The sequence below is a fragment of the Tenrec ecaudatus genome, chromosome 2 (assembly GCF_050624435.1).
Source record: "Tenrec ecaudatus isolate mTenEca1 chromosome 2, mTenEca1.hap1, whole genome shotgun sequence".
In the NCBI taxonomy this organism is placed as follows: Eukaryota; Metazoa; Chordata; class Mammalia; order Afrosoricida; family Tenrecidae; genus Tenrec; species Tenrec ecaudatus.
This window is the reverse complement of record NC_134531.1, coordinates 110,433,587-110,457,440: the sequence shown is the minus strand read 5'-3', so window position 1 is coordinate 110,457,440 and position 23,854 is coordinate 110,433,587. Positions and strand designations below refer to the sequence as shown.

The window sequence follows — 23,854 nt, the reverse complement described above, 5'->3', positions numbered from 1 at the left end:
CACACTGTCTCTTAAATTGGTCATCAAAAAAACCAGGTTTGAGTGAAACTACTTTTACAAAAAATGTACTATAATCACAGACAACCTTCCCAGGTGATGCCACTAGGTGCACTAACTCAGAGCAAGTTGCCTGATGTTTGAATAACGGGAAAAATACATACGATGAAAGCTCCACTGGAGTTTTCTCCAGTTTTTTTTTTTTTTGGTACCCCCTCAAATATTTGAATCAAAAAGTAATGAATTACTATTTCCTTATTTAAGATGCTAAGCTTTAATTAAATACGTCCAGTACTGGTATTAAAAATGCATGTATGATGAGTTTTCATAAATAACTTCAATATATTTTAACATCATGAAAAGTCATACTCAATTCTAATTTTCCTATGGAAAAAGTTACTGAAGTAATTGATAAAGAGGTTAATATTTGGCCATTGGAACTAAATTATAAATATTTATGATCAAATGATTAAGTAATGTTAATGACAAAAATCCTCTGTTATGGTTACATATATTTTAGCATAGCCTACGAGTTGGGAAACACTCAATGATCAATACTAAACAAATGGACAAAATAAATAATCAAACCCACTGCTGTTAGGATGATTCCAATTCATATAAATCCTATGCATACAGTTTCCAAGGTGGTGAATCTTTACTGGAGCAGATAATCTTATCACTCTCTTAAGAGGTGGCTGGTGGTTTTGAGCCACCAACCTTGCAGTTAGGAGTACAATGTCAATGCCATCGAGGCTCTTATTCAATAATAGTGCCTTCCTGTATACTACAAGCATAAAAACAGCTTTAAAGAAAATGAAGGTATCTATGGAGCTCAAAATCAATATAAAGAATTTTAGTTATTTGGCTTATTGGTTACACACCTTGCCCAGCAATTCTCCCAATGTGACATCTTCATGATTGAGAATCCACTTCTTATCCTACATGATACAAAAGGATCATTTATTTAGTCCAAGTGAAAGTCAATTTCCTATAATAAGACAAGGAGGCTGTGGGGAAAACGTGTTATTTCATTCAGAATATTAAATCAGCATACTAAGAAACTGTAACCTCAAAAAACTGTAAAACAAATTTTTAAAACGATACCACACAATGTGATATTAAAGTCAATATTCCAACAAACTTCTACCCGAACTCTCAACCTCCAAAATAATCGTATCTCTGGGAATAGAATGCACGTTACCCTGCCATAAAGTTTAGGCTACCTTATTATTTGCCATTTCATAAAAGACTGTGTCCTAAAAGCATAAGGAGATTTTATTTTACAATGCAAAATTTTCTAGTTCTCGCTTGAGAAGGCATGTGAAAATAAAATGAAAGAAGGAAGGAGGGAATACAATTCACATTCCTAGGGGCTGAGTTTTCCACATATAAAGTGACGATGAGTTATAGCAGTCTAGGACACTGCATGCAGTCCCATATCTTTCCCAAGTCATTTCCCACAGTAAATCAAAACAACACACATCAATTACAGTATCACTAGGGCACGGAAGACCACGGATTTGATCATGCCAGCATAATAAAGCATCCCCTAGAGCACCCCAGGATCTGAGCTCAAAAAAATCATTGCTACATAGAAAATAATTTATTGTCTAAAAATCTTGGGCACTAAACTGCACAATGCTATAATGTTAGAAAGGCATGGCATGTGAAAATAAAATGAAAGAAGGAAGGAGAGAAGCAAACAGACAGGGAGAGAGAGAGATAAAGGAAACAAGAGACAAATAGCGAGGAAGAAGATGGGAAGAAAAATGAAATGAAATCATAAAATCACATTTATGATTTAAACTTTTGTAGTTCCCTTCATTATAAATTCAGATTGAATTGCTGTTATGACTTACATTATAAATTGTAACAAGTTATTACATTTCTTTAAGTTAAAATTCACCTTATCTTTTCATATTCTCCAAAAACATATGTCCTAACTTTTGCAGTGAAGAATGCGACCTTTTGTTTAGATTAATAGGATCCTCTCCAAGCCCCTAATTTTTTTATAATCACTTATATTAAATAAAGTCCCACAAGAGTAGAATGGGTCCTACATCTAATTCCTTCTAAGTAGCATCCTATTAGATGTTGCAGGGGAAGAGATCATGAGTAGCCTCTGTAAGCCATGGATTTCATTTTTAAAGAGGGGATGGAAAGCAAATGTTAAGCATTTAATACATGTAAAAAACATATTTCTGTAATTCTTCTATTTAAAAAATGTTTAGTGTATATGTAAGTGTACCTATAGTAGAGAATCCTGGCAAGTGAATGTTGCACTGATAAATGCAAGGTTGGTGGTTCAGACAGAACAGCTGTTCAGCAGGAGAAAGAAGAGGCTATCTGATGCTGGAAAGATTCACATCCTAAGAAACCCCATATCGAGTTGTCATGAATTGGCATCTATTTAATGGCAATGAGTTTGGTTTTGGGTTTTGGAGAGTACAGACAAGGCCCTTTTTGCAACAAGATTTTAAGTGTCTAACTGAAAGTTAGTGGTTTGCACCTACCTGCAGATTTGGAGGAAAAAGATGTGGCAGTTTGGATTCATAAAGATTTACAGTCTTGGAAACCAACCAGAGCAGTTCTATTCTTTCTTATATGGTCGCTATGAGTCAGAATCAGTCTGATGACACCAGGTTTGGTTGGATCAACAAGTGGCTTCAATGATGGGTCCAAACAACAATTTCAAGGACAGTACAGGGTCTGGCAGTGTTTCATTCTATTGTACACAGGATCACGATGAAGAACTGATTTGTCAGCATGCAATAACAGTACATGCAACTGATCACAAGAGTGGTGTAGGTTCACACAGTAATTGCTTCTACTGTCCATGGGGTCACCATGAATCAAGGGCCAGCTTGATGGCAACTATCATCATTTCAAGTGTAGACCATCATTTATTTTTATATTAATAATGGGATGTAACAGTAGTATTTTACAATCAAGACTTTAGAATATGTCAAAATTGTTTGTATTCTGTTGAGAAAATCTTGCTGCCTTCATCAACAAGAATACTGCAGAGGACCACAATGTCCAGGTACACCAAGGTCATTTGGCATAATACAGATCACAAGACCAGTGCTCTAACCCCTGATCTATGGACCTTTCCATAACACAGATCACAAAGATAATGTCCTGTATCCTATTTCCGTAAAGTTCTTGAGTAGTCATCTATTAGTCTCTTCCTATTTAGAAGAATCAAGAGTGGTTAAATTAAAAAACATCAATCCAAAATCAAAATGATTAATCAAATGCACTAAGGAACTATACAAGCATCAGTCACCCAAGTCCTGAGATCAGAACAATTAGAAAGTGCCTAGTTACCACCACTAACTGCACTGAAAAGGGTCACTTAAGAGGATCCTAGGTAGAGTGGGAGAAAAATGTGGAATAAATTCAAATGGTAAAAGAGGCCTGCTTACTGGTCATATATAGATGGTAGAGCTTCCAAGACCCTGTATTCACCTTCAGGTCTGGAACTGAATCACCCCTCTGTTAGAATAAGCAGCCTTTCAGATGAAAAGGGCAGCACTTACCTAAGGACAACAGGCAGAAGGTGAAGAAAGGAAGGGAGTGAAGAAGCTATCACGGGGGCAGGCAGAGTAGGTGAAGGGCACCGTGGGATTTGGACGGGGCGAGTTGGAGGAAAAGCTCTATGAATTATTGAATGTAAAATCTGTTCTGCAAACTGTCACATAATTGAGTATTAAAAAAAATTATAAAGGAACCCTGTAGATTCCAAACTACTGATTGAATGTGAGTAGAAATGTACTACCAGCTACACCCACTTCAATAAAGAAAATGGGTGATTCTAGTTTAATTGTTAAGTAAATTAAAGTGAAAAATATAATTAATATATATTAATAGATATAAATCTGTAAGGTTTAAAAATTACTCATAGGTGTTTGTTTATCTATGCTAAGTATGTTGCCTCTCTCTTAAAGTGCACCACTGAGGCTGTTTTGCTGTTGATGGAGCCCTCTGACTCTACTGCAATAAAAGCACCAAAGAAACCCAGAGGGAAATCATCCCATGCAGCTTTCTGCCCTGGTTGTTCCCATCCATACTCACCCATCATCCATCTACCCATCATCCATCTACCCATCTACTGATTTAGTCACCCATTCACTCAGCATTTGTTGGCACTGGTACTCTCAGGAGATGAAAATTACGACTTTAGGCAAATTGGAAATCACTCAAAAACCCATTAATAGGGAACACCACACTTTATCAAGTAAGTCCATTTCAGTTTGAATTGTTATACTTCTTACAAGACTCTTGGTTCTAATTAATGTCTATTAATTCTAGTACAGAGGGTACAAAATGTGTATCTCTACTCTCTATGATATAATAGCACATTATTTTTGAAGACAAAAATCCTTTCTTCCTGAAGACTGGATTTCTAAAGAAAGACATCTAATGTCTTGTATATAATTTATAAATAGTTCTGAAATATATGTAGTGGTAATTGCATATATCTATGTTTGTGTGCATGGTTGTGCGGATGTGTGTTTATATATGGTTCAAGTATGAGTGTTTTAAGAAAAGTATGAACAATCTACACCAACTTTCTGCCTTTAGCATATTATATTCAGAAAAAAAGAAACTGTCATTACAATCTTCCAATACTTTACTTCATTTTTCATGAGATAAATATACCATGAATTCAGTACATGTCACTAATTATGACATCGGTAATAGGTTTTTATTTGCTAAAATTTAATGATTCACTTGATTTGGAATGTAAATGGAAAAACAAGTAGTAAATGTTTAAAAGACAAATATGGTAAAACATAAAGATTCTGAAATGATTAAACAGACCTTATATGAAGAAGGTTCTTACAGGTAGTCCTTGGATTACAAGAGAGTTCCATTCCTAAATTTGTGTTGATGCTGAATTTGTACATAATTCCAATGGTTAGGCATGACTCATATCTAATGACAGATTGTCAAATGTTTGACATAGTGTATTGTATGCAGTATACCTTCCTAGGCATACAAAAATTAAGTACTTCCAGACACACTACAACATCTTTAAGGTAATACTGCTGTAAGAATCACACTAATAATGTTTTGTGCACATCACAAACTGGTACCCACTCGCTATTACAAATGAGATGTACTCACAATTTTATAACCATGAGTAGTACAGAAGTCAGACATTTGTAACTTGGGACTAGTTGTAATTTATTTAAATTCAAGGTGAGCCATAAAATTCAAATTATATGGTAAGTACATAACTGTAACAACCTCGTTCATAATCAAGCGTCTCCAATTTTTTTCACACCTTACTTTAAGATTTAAAAATATACCATGGGTAATCTCCATAAATATAGCTTAACATAATAATGACATTTAAGAAATTAGGACTGAGAGTGAGTACTAATGCAAGGTCAAAATAATAATTCCTACTTTAAAGGTAGGTGTTTTGTGTTTAAAAAAATAAACTGGATTATAAATGGGCTTAAAAGAGTAAAATATAATAAACATATATGCAAAACAATTTTCCCCATAGGTTACTGCTTATCTTTAATTATTACAGTTAATAATGCAGACTTTTGCAGTATCAGATATTTGCATCAAAAATTCCTTCACCCGATTTTCAATAACAATTTGTTTTTAAAATTCTTCTTTTAATTTATTAATTAATTAGAAAATTTTATTGGGGGCTCTTACAGCTCTTATCACAATCTATACATATATCCATTATGTCACATACATCTGTACATATTGTCATCATCTTTTCCACAACATTTTCTTTCTACTTGAGCCTGACATCAACTCATTTTTCCCCCTCGTTCCCCTACGTCCCCTTGATAATTTATTAATTTTTAAAAATGTCTTACACTGACCACTATCTCATTTCACCCACTTTTCTGTCGTCTGTCCCCCTGGGAGGGGGCCCATATGTCGATCATTGTGATCGGTTCCCCATTACTCGCCCCTCCCCCACCTTACCCTTCTAGTATAGCTCCTCCCCTTATTGGTCGTGAGGGGTTTATCTGTTCTGGATTCCCCGTGCTCTGAGTTCTTATCTGGACCAGCATAAGGAAGTGTGTGTCTTATGTCCTCCCACCACACAAAAGATGTCAACCCACTTAGCATCTCCAAACTAGTAACAGAAGACAATAATCCATATAGGTCTACCTATTCCTTCTTCAGACAGCATGTGAATCCCAATGACAACACCAGGTGAGCTCAGCACCACTTTTAAGAGGAGTAGTCAGAGAGTTAGCTCTTTCTCTGTTGGCTCTGAGACCACCTCCCCCACCAAGAAATACTGAGCTATCACAAAAGCATGAACAAGAGGAAGCTCAGTACAACAAACAGCCCAGCCTGTGAAGCCTGTTGTCCTCAAGGGATTAATACTTTGCCAATGGGAAGCACTTGGATGAATATGCAGCAATGGAAAGAGGGACACAGCTACAGCAAATAATCTGTTCTGGGAAGGTCTCTGTTCCTGCATGCCCCTAGTCCAGAATCTGAAGGGCAACCATGGAGCACTGAGAGGGAGGATCCTGCCACAGCACACATCTAACCCAGCAAAGTGTTTATTCCCTGACACAGGGAATTGCGTTGTTTCAAAGGGCCGGAGACGTCCTTCCTTACAGTTGGAGATTTTTGTGTATTCCCTGTCTAGGGCTTAGATGCACTATATGGAGTGTGAGAGCCCAGGCAATGCCGTAGAAACAAAGCAAGCCAAAAATAGCACCAACAGAGTCCTGAAAATTAAATAGCTATTTGTACCAGAGTCCATAAATATAATCCAAGAATCACATGCTAAACTCCTTGTTTAATAATCTGAGAATGAAGCAGGAACAACAGTCTCCTAACATAAAAGACAAAAGGACCACTGTACCAAACAAAACAAGACACAAATAATATGTCATCATACCAAGGACCAGGACAACTAAATTTGCATGAGAAATCACTGATGCCAACACTGAGATGAGATTAGAATTATCTGACATTTTTGAAATATGAAAATGTGTCAGCAATTACAACTTTTTTAGAAACAAATAAAAATCGACCATTTCAGTAATACATATTGAAATTATTAAAAAGAACCATAGGGATATAGATTTTATAAAACTAGAGATGAAAAACAAAACAACTATAAATAGTAAAATAGAGATGACAGATAGAACCTTTGAACTTGAGGAAAGAAAAATAGAATCTATCCAAACTGAACAAGAAAGAGAAAAGAGATTGGTGGGCGGAATGGTACTAAAAAAGAGCCTCAAGTTCCCGTGGGTCTTTGGCATCAACATGTCTATCATTAGAGTCCCAACATTTCTATCACAGATGCAACATATCTATTATTCAAGCCCCAGAAAGAGAAAAAAGAGAGGCTGGACGAAACACTTTTAAAAGTAAAGGTTGAAAACTGCCAAACCCGGTGAAAGACAAATCTCTAGAGAAACTACAAAAGCTGAGCAAATCCCACACAGGATAAACCCAAAGAAATCCATGACACAACATAGTTAAAATTCTGAAGACTGAAGACAAAGAAAACACCTTGAAGTCACCCAAAAGAATGACACCTTACCTACCAGGGCATACAAGTTCAATGGTAGTAATTTTCTCATCTGAAACCATGGAGTTGGAGGAAGTGACACAGCATTTTCCAAGTGCCAAGAGAAAAAAAAATGTTGAGCATAAATTATTTTTTCAGTGAAACTGGGGAAATGAAGACATTCTAAAATGAGGGAAAAGTATAATGTAGACAAAAACATATACCTAGAAGTTCCATTATTTTCTTCCTGTACTTCATTGAGTTTCTGTGTACCCCAGGTTTTCTAAAGAAGTAGGCATTATTGACTGAGAGAAGGTTATTTAGCACCTGAGAATCTGATAAACGTCTTGTGGGACAATAACACCATCTTTAATATTCACAATGACTTGGTGTAAGGAAAGAATCAATACAGCAAGTCTGTTTCAGTCAGTTCCCAGGTAGCTCTGCATTCATGGTGAAGATGCTTGGTCAAACTCTGAGACTTAAACTATCAGAACATTCAAAAAGTTCACTAACTCACCACCGATGTGGTGGGTCAGGATGAACCAGGTTGTTAGCATGTTTAAAGTATATATGAATATTCATAATATGTAACTGGTGCTTTCCTTTGAGAACTTTGAACTTTATGACTCAAGTGGGATTTACTGGGTGAGGGCATCTCACACATGGCCCTGTACTTGGTAGATGAAGAGAAAGACAAGTCCATGTGATGCCAACAGAGGAAACATAAAGCCTATATTTCACGTCTCTAGTCTATATGATTCAGCTGTCCCTGTGTTGCATGCTTTGCTGCATTCGATTTTAGCTGTGAATATAATCCCAAATTAAATGGCATGAGTCCTTCCAGGGAGTCGCAGAGGCAGGGGCAGTGGGGCTCCTGGGGCAACCTGTGAAGGCTGAGCGATCGATTCCTGTGGCAGCAAATGTCAGCAACAGTCTGGCCTGTCTGCCTATTGGAGCTACAACTGTCCGACTCTGAAGTGTGTCCTTGCTAATTATATTGACTCGCAAAATAAACGAACTTTCTTAAAGCACTACATACAACTATTTCTAATTTAGAAAACGACCCTCATGTAATTGTCCGTTTTAATTAACAAGAACAAAATAATGCCACCCTCCCCTTTAAGTTGTCCATGAGACTGTATTAGCCTAAAAGAAGACTTCTGACTTCATGTGGCTTTTATACTGTTTCATGCAAATGATTGCCATGTGAATCAATTACAGATTGCTTATCTTTCACTGGATTTACTAGACTATATTTTACTTTAATGTTTTACATTTTTTACTTCCAACGTTTTTGGTTAAAAAATAAAAATACAAAGTTTTCAGGTTATAAGCAAACGAAATGGCTTTGTGTCCCTTGCAGAATAACAGATCATAATTGTAGACAGAGCGCTGGCGACAGGGTGGTTACACATGGGGAGGCTAATCTCAAGGCCAGGAGTTCCTCCCCACCATTCCTCCCAGGAAAGATAACCTTTTCTACTCCCATAGAGTTACTGTCTCAGAAACTCACAGGACAGTTCTACCGTGTCTGCTCTGAGTTGGAATTCAGGGCTGCCATGAATTGGTATCAACTTGATGGCAGTGAATTTGTTTTTTTATATATAAACTAACCCATATTTCAGTATCCATAGAATATATCATTGCCATGTAAACCATATATGACAAATTATTCCATAGTGCCCTGGACCAATTTTTCTGTAAAATTTAAAAAAAGATTTAAAAAAGAAACAAGGAATCAGCCAAAGCAGGCACTATTATAGTCTTTTCTGCTTCCGCGGGCTCTGTTCCCAAGGCTCCTGTCTGTACAGCAAGAGGTGTAAGTGTAGGCGTGAGCTATGCAAACCACTGGAAACCAATCTAATTACAGATTATAAAGTGTTACAACCGAAATCTTGGGATTAATTTGGCCCCACAAAAGTAGCTATTTTAAATGAAATGAACAAAGTAGCAAGTAAGCAATTTCTCCTTTGTTCACCTACTGAAGACGACTAGCCAGCGCCTGCCTGGCCTGCAGGGGGCTAACCATGTTTCTTGGTAGACTGCCACTGGGTGCAGATGGCCATTATTTATTATGCCAATCATTCCGGCGCCAAATCCCTCTGCTATGACTGTGCATGTCTTCCTAAAGAAAGCCCTTATTTTTGGGGGGGCGGTGGGTAGGTGGGGAAGGAGGAGAGGGCACCTTTGAAAGCTCTCAGGTCTTAGTGAAGTCAGTGATCAGTGCAATCTCAATGAACACTTCCCTTTGATCCAGATGTAGTTCTCCAGGAAGAAAGCCCCCCACACAAAAACGTCTCTCAGTCTTTCTCTTCTCCCTAGAACTCTTTTCCATATTCGAAATTCAAATGAAAAGCATTTCTCCTATATTTCTGATGAAGAAGTGTATCTTTTGATGTAGCATTTTCTCCTATTACTCCTTAGTTGTATAAATCTGTTTCGCCTTAAATAGATACAGGACAGCTTCACTAATACAATGTTTTCACTATGTCAATGAAAGTCCATCTTGAGAATTTAACCAGAAATGGTGGAAATATAAGCTTTATTCGTACTATGGTCATGTGGTTCAGAAGGATTATCCATTTTAATAGCTGTTTAATAATAATACTAAAACCAAAGGCAAAAACTTAAATCTACACTTAAAAATTTATCTTATTACAAGTACTAATACCTAAAATGAACAAATTTCTGTACATATTGACAATATGACATTTCTGAGCTTTTTATTTTGAAGCCAAACACCCAATACATCATCTTTAAAAGGAATAATTAACAAAGCTCCCCAACATGCACAATAGGTGGTTGTCAAAAGTATAATTTTTCTACCATTCATACTGAGAACAACTGCTTTCTCTTCTTTTATACGCAGGTTTGCAGTCATCCAGCTTAAATAATTGCTTGACCTGCTTAGTACATTTATTCTACTCAAAATCTCAGTCATAGCATATTTTTAGAGTCCAAAGGTTAATCAGCTTTGTCATTAAAAGTATCAGGATTGTTTAAGAGCAAAAACTCCCATTGGTGGTATGCACAGTTGTCTGCTTTTCTGGACTCCAGTTGAGAAGGTTTTAGTAACAGAAAACTTACTTAAATGCTCTGCAAATTAATTCTGAATAATCAAAAAGTTATTTCCCCTAAATTGTACTTATTATGAGAAGAGTTACATTATGACTTGAGAAAATATTTCCTCGTATTTGAAACTACTGCTTTATATACTTCTGTTTCCATTAGCGTACTATTAATTGAACAAGAGGTATAAGAATAACTTTCTGCACGTGTACCACTTATTCTCCAAGTTATTTTCATTCATCTTGACTTTAGAATGCCTAATGTTTCTCGATGAATACTATCAGAGTCAACAGTTATAACCTACAAAAAAAGTACAGCTGGTATGAGCAAAAAAATGCTGATGCAGACCTTTCTCAGGGTCCAGCAACTGAGTGACTAAAAATACCAACGAGAAAAAATGTGCAGGTTCAACTTGGTCCATCAAATTTCTAGCAGAAACTTATTATTTATCTATAAATACGGTTTCCCTTTTGCTGGTGAAATACATCTTAATAAATACAATGTGAAAAGCACAGGGTCCATTAAAATGAGAGCAAGATACATATTCTACTCCGAGGAGTTTATTATCTGCTGAGAATTTTAAAAAGAGGAGGATTCGACAGTACTTTCATCCCTAGAGAGAAAAGATGACACTCTGTTCTTTTTAGTCTCTTTCCCTCTTCACGCTCCCACGTACTCTCGCCTTTAAGAAATCTCTACCAACTGGGTTTTACATCGCCCCTACTGTTGTTAGGTGCTGTCAAGTTAACGCTCATTGACCCTCTTCTGTATCGGGGTGTCATATCATACAAAATACAGTGGAGGAAATAAAGCAGTGGTGAGATATCCCGAGGAGCAGGGCCCAGACCCACTCCCAACAAAACAAAACACAACCCACTCCTGTGCCATCCTCCCATTTGTTATTGTTGTTAAGTGCTATCTAGTTGGTTCTGCCTCCTCTTGACTCCACGTAGCTAATTCTATGGGAGATAGGAGACTTGTGTGTGAGTTGGAGTGCATCTGTGCTTTGCTCCCAGGGCCATCTCATCCTTTCCTTCCCTCGCTCTTCTGTACAGCATGACACTCCTAAGGACGAGGTTGTGCAAGGAGCAATCCTTGTCCTTTCCATAAGAAAGACACAGAAGAGTCCTTTTGTTTCGCCAGTGCAGTCACCTCTATTGGCACAAGCAAGAGGCTACTGAGTGGTACTGAGGATAGTTCTTCAGGATTTGTCAGAACCTTATCCAATAGCTCAGCTGTTATACCAAACACTGGCAGCATGAGTCTATGCAGAAGCAACTCAAAAGAATGGCCTGGAAATCTACTGACCAAAAAACAGTCATTAAAACCATTGGAGGTCAGCACAGCCCTTGGAGTACCGTTCTACATGGATACAGATAGTGTCACCATGAGTTAGAATTTACTCAGCAGCAATTGTTTTGGTTTTTGTTTTCCTGAACATCACAATAGTTTAAGAAACACAAATGACCTGTGCCACCACAGTATGGGCCATTCTTTATTCTACTTAATGGTCAAGGAAATAAGCTGTGGAGTCAAACTGCTTGGGCTTTACCCATAGTTGTCATGTAACAGCTGTATAAATTTCAGCATCTGATTTAGCCTCTTTGGAACTTAATTGTCTTATATGGAATGAAGATATTAAAAGTGACTATGTATACTTCACCTCACATATTTGGATATCCTATAGGGGAGACCTGGTAAAGTGGAGGGGCAGCAAAAAAAAGAGGTAGGCCTTCAATGAGATTGACACAGAGGCTGCCACAACGGGTTGAAACCTAAAAATAATTTTGAGGATGCTGCAGGAACGGGACGTTTTTGCTCTGTTGGACACAGGTGACTCTGAGTTGGAACTGATATGAGGGCACACAACAACAACAACATTATATATGATGGTTCTACACATTAAATAAGATTTGTATAAAGTTCTCAGCACACTACCTAACACAGTAAGTGTCTAATGAACATCAGTCATTTCTTATCATTATTACTTTGGAAAGAACCCTTCTACTTCTAGGGGTGGGAGTGAAGCATATCATCTTTTGAACCCAAGTACTTTGTTTTTGCTTTTAAACTATAATTCTGCTCTTTCATTCATCCCTTTACTGCTTTAATGAATGTCCAATGAATAACTATCTCATGACAGGCCTTGTGTTATACCTTCATGAGAAGGGTGCATGAAGCCAAATCCAAGTACTTAAAGATGAAAAAAACTAAAAGCCAGATTGGGTGGAGGGGGGTGGTGGGAGGGGGATGGACAATATTGAGATAGAGGATAAAAGTGAGAATAGAGAGAACCATATAGAAATACTCCTATTTATTTTAAATAAAACCAAACGAAGAGAAAGAGAATTCTCTAGACAGGAGGCACAGTTTTAGCAAAGGCAGCAAGGCATTTTGAACATAGTGGTATGTTAAAAAAAAAGGAGGCTATATTGATTCCCTGATAGATTAACAATCTCAGTGCTTACTTTTTATCTCTATTTGAATGTCTAATATCTCTGGCTAATCATATTTATACTAAAATTCTAAATTCTTATCTCTACCAAACAATAATGTATTAAAGTGTTCTCCATTTCCTTAAATTTAACTACCATACACCCAGTTTCCAAAACCCAAACTCTTTTTAAAAAAATCATTTTATTGGGGCTCGTATAACTCTTATCATCATCCACACATTCATCCATTGTGTCAAGCACTTTTATACATTTGTTTGCCTCATCATTCTCAAAACATTTGCTTTCTATTTGAGCTCTTGGTATCAGCTCATTTCTCCCCTCCCTCCCCACTGCCCCCTCCCCAAGAGCCCTTGATAATTTATAAATTAGTATTATTTTGTCATATCTTACACCGTCCAACATTGCCCTTCACCCACTTTTCCGCTGTCTGTCCCCTAGGAAGGAGGTTATATGTAGATCCTTGTAATCTGTTTCCCCTTTCTCCCCCACCCTTCCCTCTACCCTCCCGGTATCGCCACTGTCACCACTGGTCCTGAGGAGGTTCATCTGTCCTGGATTCCCTGTGTTTCCAGTTCCTATCTGTACCAGTGTACATCCTCCGGTCCAGCCGGATTTGTGAAAACCCAAACTCTTTTTTTTTTTTAATTTTAACAATTTATTGGGGCTCATACAATTCTTTTCACCGTTCATATATATACATACATCAATTGTATAAAGCACATCTGTACAGTCTTTGCCCTAATCATTTTTTTCTCTTTTCTTCTTTTACATTTTATTAGGGACTCATACAACTCTTACCACAATCCATACATATACATACATCAATTGTATAAAGCACATCCATACATTCCCTGCCCCAATCATTCTCAAGGCATTTGCTCTCCACTTAAGCCCCTTGCATCAGGTCCTCTTTTTTTTCCCCTCCTCCCTCCCCATTCCCCCCTCCCTCATATGCCCTTGGTAATTTATACATCGTTGTTTTGTCATATCTTGCCCTATCCGGAGTCTCCCTTCCCCCCTTCTCTGCTGTCCCTCTCCCAGGGAAGAGGTCACATGTGGATCCTTGTAATCAGTTCCCCCTTTCCAACCCACTCACCCTCCACTCTCCCAGCATCGTCCCTCACACCCTTGGTCCTGAAGGTATCATCCACCCTGGATTCCCTGTACCTCCAACCCTCATATGCACCAGTGTACAGCCTCTGTCCTATCCAGCTCTGCAAGGTAGAATTCGGATCATGGTAGTTGGGGGGAGGAAGCATCCAGCATCCAGGGGAAAGCTGTGTTCTTCATCGATACTACCTCACACCCTAATTAACCCATCTCCTCTCCTAAACCCCTCTATGAGGGGATCTCCATTGGTCGACACTTGGGCCTTGGGTCTCCACTCTGCACTTCCCCCTTCATTTAATATGATATATATATACATATATATACATACATATATACATATACACATATATACACATACAAACACACACATATCTTTTTTTTTTTTGCATGATGCCTTATACCTGGTCCCTTGGGCACCTCGTGATCGCACTGGCCGGTGTGCTTCTTCCATGTGGGCTTATTTGCTTCTGAGCTAGATGGCCGCTTGTTCACCTTCAAGCCTTTAAGACCCCAGACACTATCTCTTTTGATAGCCGGGCACCATCAGCTTTCTTCACCACATTTGCTTATGCACCCATTTGTCTTCAGCGATCCTATCATGGAGGTGTGCAGTCAATGATATGATTTTTTGTTCTTTGATGCCTGGTAACTGATCCCTTTGGGACCACTCGCTCACTCAGGCTGGTGTGTTCTTCCATGTGGACTTTGTTGCTTCTGAGCTAGATGGCCGCTTGTTTATCTTCAAGCCTTTAAGACCCCAGTCACTATCTCTTTTGATAGCCGGGCACCATCAGCTTTCTTCACCACATTTACTTGTTCACACACTTTGGCTCCAGCCGTTGTGTCGGGAGAGTGAGCATCATAGAGTTCCAATTTAATAAAAGAAAGTATTCATGCATTGAGGGAGTGTTTGAGTAGAGGCCCAAGGTCCTTCCGCCACCTTAATACTTGACCTATAAATATAGACACATAGATCTATTTCCCCATCCTCCTATATATATTTGCATGTACATGTCTTTGTCTAGACCTCCATGAATGCCCTTTGACTCCTAGCTCTTTCCGCCATCTCCCTTGACTTTCCTCCTGCCCTACTACCATGCTTCATCGCCACCTGGGCTAGAGTATACCTCTTCTCTAAGCAACCTTACCCTTGATCATTTCCCCCCAGGCCTGTCACTCCCCCTTCTCTACCATTTGGGGTCCCATGTTTTTCCCTTGTCCCTGGGTTTGTTAACACCACTTCCTTACCCCCCCTACCCCCCCACCCCAAGTCCCCCCGGAACTGTCGGTCCCGTTGTTTTTCCTCCAGATAGTTCATCCAGCCTGTCCTATTCAGACAGACCTGTGGAGTCACTAACATGCACGAAAACTAGACAGAGGAAAACAAAGCAACAGTATACAACCAGACAACAAAACAACAAAAACAAACCACTGACAAAGAACAGAATAAAACAGTTCACAAGAGAAAAGCTTGTAGTTAGTTCAGGGATCGTTTGCTGGCCCTTAGGAGCGTTTTCCAGTCCATTCTGTTGGGGCACCACGCCCTGGCCCCGAAGTCCACTTTCAGCATTCCCTGGGGACCTTGCCACTCCATTCCCTTGCTGTTCCGCTGCACTCCCCCAGTGATTTGCCTCGGTGTGGTGGGATCAGGTCAGGTGCAATTCCCACACTGTGTCTCTGGTGCTGTCCCCTGTATCGCCCTTAGTCACTGAGGGGCATCATGTCTCATAGTTGGGCCAGCCATGTTGTTCTCTCTGTGGACTGGCTGCTCTACTCAGGAACATCATCATCACGGCCTGGTGGGCCAGGCTGTGCTCCACTCTCTCCTCCTGCCCCTTCAACTGCTCCCGTGTGCTCTGATCAAATACGTCCATCTCCCAGAGCTGCAGAGTCAATGTCGTCCTTTGGAAAAAATTCTTTTCGGGGGAGGGGCAGGAATCCACTTAATTTATGGTGCTGGGGCCAGCCTCCCAGACCTCTCCAGAAAACCCAAACTCTTAATTCATTCTTGATTTCTCTTATCTTCTCTATACTCATACATAAAGAAAAGTATTGAATCTGTTTTCAAAATATGCATCCACATATCAGTCCCACAATAAACAGATCACAAATAAAAAACCATGTATCCATGTTCTATCCATTTCTACTGCCAAACCTTAGACCAAGCAAACATTACTTTTTCTCTGTATCATTGTAACCTGATTTATTTTAAGCTGATTTCTCATTCCCACTTTCACAGGACTTAGCAGTGCTTTTTTCTGTTGTACACAGCATCACTTATGCAGAAACTAGATGGCACCTATCAACAACAATCCAAATGTTTTTCACAAGTACAATTTTTCCCTATGGATCAAATTAATATAAGTATTTCTTTTGACAATATAAAAAATATAAAAGGGGTTGCGTTATTCCAGGTTGACCAAAGTAACAAATCCAAAGACACTCATATATAAGAGAGAACTTCATATCAAGAAGTAATTATGCACCAATAAAACATCCCAGGCCATTCCAGATCAAGTCCATAAGTCTGATATTATCCCATTAATTCCTCTTCAACTCAAGCAGTACATGCAATGAAGCTGAATGCAGGAAGACCACAGGCCAGTGAGTGGAAAGTCCTGTGGGTCCAATGACAAGTGGATGCTTCCCTGGCTACCATCAGTGTGGCTCCATGTACCTACCTTGTCAACAGGAGTGTGAAGCAGAGAGAGAGTATGTTCTGCCTCCAGACAGGAAGAGACGAAGTCCCAGAATCCTCATATGAAGGCAGTGCCCACAAGGTGGGATCACCACGCAGTGACCTACTTGATAGGCTAGATTCCACCCCTGCATTCTTATTTGGCAAGTTGACAAGAAATTGTGTAACTACCACAGGGATAATAGTGCTTTTTGCTAGTCTGCATTTAGTTAGCTTTTGAAATATTTATATATAGAAATTGTGGCTTTGAAACTATTTGTAAATTAAGGGATTCCCCAAATTGTTTTGTAATAGATAACCATTTATGGAATAAGTTTACTTGAAAATTGTGTTTTATGAAAATCAGTATTATTGCTTTATAAAGTGAAACTTGCTGCCATTGAGACAATTTTGACTCAGCAACCCTAAAGAACAGGGTAGAACTTCCCCTGTGGGTTTCTGAGATTGTAATTCTTTGCAGGAGTAGAAAGCCTCCTCTTTCTCCTAAGGAGCTACCAGTGATTTCAAACTGCTGACCGTGTGGTTAGCAGCCCCATAGCCATGCATAGTACGTTTAGCATAATTTGGCCCACATCACTGGTCTCTATCACATGAAGGATCACTACAGAAGATAAAAGCAAGAGGCTGAATCCTTCAGATTCCAAAACCATAGTGCTCAGCGCAATCAACCAGGGAAGAGCCAAAGAACAGCATGCGCCCAAAACAAAGCTCAGGAGGCAGGAAGGGGGAGGACAGAAGGGCAAGTAAGAACAGGGACACCAGGGAGTAAGTAGGAAGAAAGCTGTTACACTGAGGGAGATGCAACCCATGTCATAAAGTAATTTATACACATATGTACAAATTGTTTAATAGAAGATGAATCTGCGTGACAGCAAAGCTATTTATATTCACTAGCATTGTAAAGTTGATTACAGTAGCTATAGTTAGGTTAACATGTAATATGATTTTGTCTCCCTTTTTATCCATTTAAACGTTCCTTCAGTTTTTGAAGCGTGAAGAGGACAAACATGTGGATTTAGCATCCAGGGAATTGCCACTGGCCAACGATTAAGGACATGAATAGCCTACTTATCAGGCAGGCCACCGGAGAGTGGCTTATTGCAGATCTAGTTAGGTTAAAATTGCATACCTTATCACTTGATCTCCCTTTTGACCCATTGAAAATTTGTTCTGGTTGTTAATATTTTCTACTTTCAAGTGAGCTTTTTCTCTGTTTTACTTTTTTATTGCAGTTAGTTTTGGGGGTTTGAGGGAGTATGTTTTTCCTGTATATGAGATGCAGGATCGATAAGAATATAGAGACAGTAACTGGATTAATGGTTCATTGAAGGCATGGCAGGGAAGGTTGTGTGTTTGTGTGTGTTGGGCAGGGGGGCTAAAAACAATGACCATAAGAATGAAGAAAAATGTTCTAGAATTGATTGTGGTGATGATTGTACTACTCTTCTTGATGTGACTGAACTATTAAATTGTGTGATATGTGGATTATGTGGCAATAAAACTATTTAAAAATAAGACTTAGTAATCGGTTAAATATAAAGAGTGAAAGAAAAGAAAGTGAATTTGTTCTATAAACATTCATCTAAATTACAATAAAAGTTAGAATAAATAAATCCATTTATATAGAAAGACATTCTTTATACTAGAAGAAAATTTGTGTCTGATGACATACAAAAATTAAAAAACAGAAATGCTCAAAGGCTCTACAATCACATAAAAATATAATAAAAACATACAGCACTCTTGTAGCTAAGTGTGGTGGAGAATGCAGATGGTGCCCAGCTATCAGAATGAATACCTTCTGGACCCCTAAAGCTTGTCTTAAAACAAGCAGGTGTCTAAATGAGAACGAGACCAAGTCTACGTAGAAGAAGCCTACCAGCCGATTGATTCAAGAACTGTAAATAATAAAATCCAAATCCAGGGGAGCAAATGGTATTAGAGCTTACATTCTGAATACCAGGTTTGCAGAAGATTCTAGCTGATGGTAAAGGTCCAAAACCAATTCACAGGGTCCCCATGCAGATTAGGTATTTGGTAAACCCCTTCTTAACTATAGATCAGTGATAAGAAAGACCTTGTTATCATGCAGAGTACAGTACAGGGTGGTTTACTGAAGTTGTAGTTAGATCAAAATGGGACACTCAATCACTGATCTTCCTCATGATCTAATGTACAATTTCATCACTTTTTAACATTTTATGCTTTATTTTCTATTGGAATTTTTTGTGTCATTCTGTTATTGTTATTGGGTTGTTTGATTGTATTTTGTCTTGATTTTATATGTTTTCTTGTAAATGAAACCCAGATTAGGTAAACCTAGAAACAACAACTGGATTAACAGATTGAAAGGCACATGACAAGGAAGGCTGATGGGAAATGGGGAGCTAAGAGCAATGAATACAAAAAAGAAGAAATGTCTTGGAATTGATTGTGCCGACGGTTGCACAACTCTTATGAATGTAATTGAACTACTGGAATATATGGAATGTGAAATACATTTCAGTGACACTGTTAAAGATAAACCAACTAGTACAAAAATTTATAGCACCCTCAGATGATGCACAAAAGATAAAGAAATGCTATTCCTCTACTTTAACTTTTATAACAATAAATTTTTCATAAATGTGAAAATCATTACATATTTTCTAACAAAACTGTGTGTTTAAGCACAATTTATCAAAAATTGCTAGTAAGAAGGTGCAAGATTTAGTTATGAAGCATGAAAAATTTACTTTGTCCTAAATTTGAAAATTCTCTTAGCAATATCTGCAGAGAAGACATGGACATTTTAAAAGGCTACAGTTATTAAAATAATAACTCTGTGCCTAAAATTTCATAAGTATAACAAAATGCCTTAAATTCTATATAACTATTACCTTCTTCTCTGACATATTTATTTGAAAAGTACATATATTTTTTATAAGTATGATACTTTTGTCTAGGAAAATAGTCACAAATTTAGTGATATTTTTCTTTCTATATCCCTTTCGGACCTGCATGCTTCTCAAAGCTCATGCCTTGGGAGGCAACATAAACTAACATGTGGAGAGAAAGTAAGACATCTACAATATGTTGAAAATCACAGGGGCTCCTAACATGGGATAAATACACAAATGACGTTTCAATATTTGCTCTGGTTTTACAATAGCCTTTTATCTGAATAAAAATGCCAACTTACTATTCGGTCATTTAACTTGTATTTTGGTCACTACTATATCATTGATTTTTTTACATACTAATTTGATATAATTAAAATTACCCCAATGTAAACAGACCGATGGATTAAAGCAGTCCTTGGTTAAAGTAAAGGAGTGCTGGTGGTATAGTGGATTATGCATCTGGCTGCTAACTTCAAAGCTAACAGCTCCAACCGACCTGCCACTCTACCGAAGACAGATGGGGCTTTGTGCTCCTATACATAGTCTACTCTGCCCTGTAAGTGTGCTATGAGTTAGAATCAACTTGATGACAGTGAAGTTTTTGGTTAAAGTAAAACAAACTTTCTATAATCAGTGCTTATAACTACACCAGTCTTCCAAATAGATTAAACTTTAATGTAAAATCAAAAAATACCCACTACTGAACACATAATAAACATCATAATAAATGGATGAAAGATTGAAATTGTCAAGGATTACATTGGACAAATCTGCAAAAAGGCCACTTTAAAGTGTTAATGAGCAAAAGTGTCACTGTGAGGACTAAGGTACACCTGGCCCAAGCCATAGTACATGCATGTGAAAAATGGGCAATGACTATGCAAGACCACAGAAGAATCGATGCATTTCAATTATGACATTGGTGAAGAATATTGAAAGTATCAAAAAAGTGGACTGCCAAAAAATTAACAAATCTATCTCAGAAGAAGTACAGACAGAATGTTCCTTAGAAGTGAGAATGGAGAGATTTTATCTCACAAACTGGCCATGGGATCAAGAGAAACCAGTGTCTACAGGAAGAACATCATGTGTGATTAAATAAAGGGTCAGTGAAAAAGAGGAAGATCTTCAATGAAGATGGATTCACACAGAGATTTCAACAAAGGGTTGAAAGATAGTAACAATCATGGCACAAGACTGGTCAATGTTTCCTTCTGTTGTACACAGGGTTGCTATTGGATCCAACTCATCAACACCCAACAATGCCAATAACACCTTATTGTGAAGTACATGCTTGATCATCTTGTTATTCCTTCTTAGCAAAAAATCCCAGACGGGATGATGCACAATAAGTTTTTAATCAGAAAAGATCTTAGATACCTCAGAAAATACTCATCTAGCACGTTGTCCTTGCACTCTTTAAGCTTAATATTAGTCTATCAAATTCTGGCTGGAAAAGGACATCATGCTTAGTAAAGTAAAAGGAAGACTCCAGATTGACAAGTTGGCTCCAATGATGGCCTCAAACATGACAACTGTGAGGATGGCGCAGGTCCAGATAATGCTTCCTTCAGTTGGATGTAGGGTGCCTGTGGGTGAGACCTGACTCAATGGCACCAAACAACAATAATAGCATAGACTTTGGGGGATTAATAATGCAGCTGGGCTGCTATCCACAAGGCTAGCTTTACGAAACACCTTGTCACTCAACAGGAGAAAGATGAGGTTTTCTTCTCTCCTAATGAATTGTAATTTTAGACACCCACATGGGCTGTTCTACCCTGTTCTACAGAATCACTATGAGTAAGTATCCACCTGATGGTAGAGAGTTTAGTTTTTGGTTTGGAGACTGTTCCTGACCTCGGCTGCCCTGATGCACACAAAGACCACTTGAAGGAAGTATAGACATGGATAAACAGAATCATATAAGTATATCCTCTGATGACTGAAAATTTAGGCCATATGGGTGAAAAAAAAAACATCATCAAGAAATGGGCATTCAAGGGCTTAAGTGGAGAGCAAATGCTTTGAAAATGGTTAGGGCAAAGAATGTACGGATGCACTTTATACAATTGATGTATGTATATGCAAGGATTGTGATAAAGAGTTCTATGAGCCCCTAATAAAATGTAAAAATAAATAAATAAATAAACGCAGTTCAAAAAACCCCCCCAAAAAAATAAAAAATAAAAATGATGAGACCATGAAAAAAAAAAAAAAGAAATGGGCATTCTTGGCTTGTGGTCCCTTTGTCCTTTTCTTTGTCCATTAACAAACTGAGTGTCATCCAGTCATCCAAGAAGAGTGAAGGAAATGCAAACACTCATCCTCACTCAGGGTACCTAAACCACAGAATGGAAATCACAGATACAGTGGCATCAATGCAAAGCAAAAGTCAAACTCATTACCATTTAGTTGAGTCCAAATCAAGCAACCCTACAGTTTAGAATAGCACTGCTCCTTTGTGTTTCTGACATGTTCAGTCTTTAGAAGAATAGCAGGAATGGCTGCTGGGCTGAAACTGGTGACCATGTGGTTAGTAGCTCAATGTATACTCTACAAGTGACATTTTCAGAGGGCATGTACAGGCAGGAAGGGGAGTGAAGAGAGGAAAAAAGCATAGAATGTTGACCTGAGAGGCAAAAGACAATGCTACTCATTCACAAATCAAATGTAAGCAGAAAGAAGAGTTACTTTATCATAAATTCTCATATTTCTATTTAAAATTGTGGTTGTGCTCAAGATTCAGTTCAATTTGGAATTATATTACAATGATATGTCCTGCTTGCCTCAGCAGGAGGTGATGATCCTGCCACTGGTTCTTCCACAGTACTGCTCATGCACCTTTTATGCTACTGCATTATCATTTTTCTATTTACCTATCATACTCCTGACTGACTGGGAAGCCCTCGAGGGCAGAAACTATACCCGAATCATTACTGTATCTCCAGAGTCTATCAAGAAGTTATCACAAAATGAGGAACAAAATTCCTTTCATTTTAATTGTACTTTAACTGCAAAAATTCACTGTCTCAACTACAGCTTAAATATTAAATCATTTGCTTATCCATCTCAATTTAATCACTTTCAGTTGAGCTAAAAGTCCATTTTAAAAGAAAAAAATGGTCTTTGATGCCAAGAATTGGCCTTTCAAGTTTTGCTAATGAAAAGCAAAAAAAAAAAAAAACAGATGCAGGGGAGTTTTTACAAGTAGTTAGTAACAAAGATTAATAAATGGAAATGATGATACACTGAGATGAATGCAGAGAGTTAATGGGTGTTGCTTTGATAAAGATTCTGTATTGTTATCTGTTAGATCCATGAAGTTTATTATTTTAAGATTCAAGATCAATATAACTGTCAAGACATCAGCAACTTTTTCCTATAACTAGATTTAATCTGACATTATTTCTGGAAGCACAAATATCAAACTTTCACATTAACACCTACAAAGACATTTGGATCAAAATGTTCTTTTAAAAAAACCAACATTTAAAAAGATAACTTAAAAATAAAGATAGTACAAAAGTTAAAATATACATTTAAGATTCCATCAGCACTACAACAATGACAGGTAATTCCACTCCACCTGTTCAGCAATGAGTTATGCAATAACCTTTACTTCTAATGTCTCTTGTACTTGTCACTTTGTCTAGGAAGTAATATGTAGGTATCTTTTATTTATTTCATTACTCACCATATTCTCTCAGAATCTCCCAGCACTTTCCCTTATTGATTTTTTTTATTTTTGTAAGATTAAAAAATATAATTGAAACAAATTGCGTTTGGGAGTTACTTTCACCTATGTCACTACCTTCAAGTAACACCTTATGGATGTGGCGTATCTGTTAGCAAACCTGGCAACGCTCTAAGCATACTATAGCTGCAGGTAACTACAATAACACTAACAGGGTTCAAGCGATGCAACCTTTGAAAAACTTGTTTCTGGAAACCACATTACATCAAAAAAGTTATTGATTTTAAAATGAGTCTCTACATAAAGACAAATTAATTAAAAAGATGGAGGGAGGGATAAAGACTCTTGTAAAAAACTAAATTTGATACAGCACAAGGCAGGTATACCAGTGAACTCCAGAGCTCAGTACCACAGTGGGAC

At 37.9% G+C, this 23,854-nt stretch overlaps 1 protein-coding gene across 3 annotated transcripts in view; it reads right to left on the bottom strand.

Annotated features, from left to right (window-relative positions):
* The window catches only part of FER (FER tyrosine kinase), a 459,241-nt gene that overhangs the window by 176,101 nt on the left and 259,286 nt on the right, over positions 1-23,854 (bottom strand). For all 3 annotated transcript variants that reach the window (XM_075541367.1, XM_075541368.1, XM_075541366.1), the window contains one exon: positions 879-935. In XM_075541367.1, the coding sequence (XP_075397482.1) occupies positions 879-935 (57 nt within the window). The remainder of the gene's footprint in view (positions 1-878; positions 936-23,854) is intronic.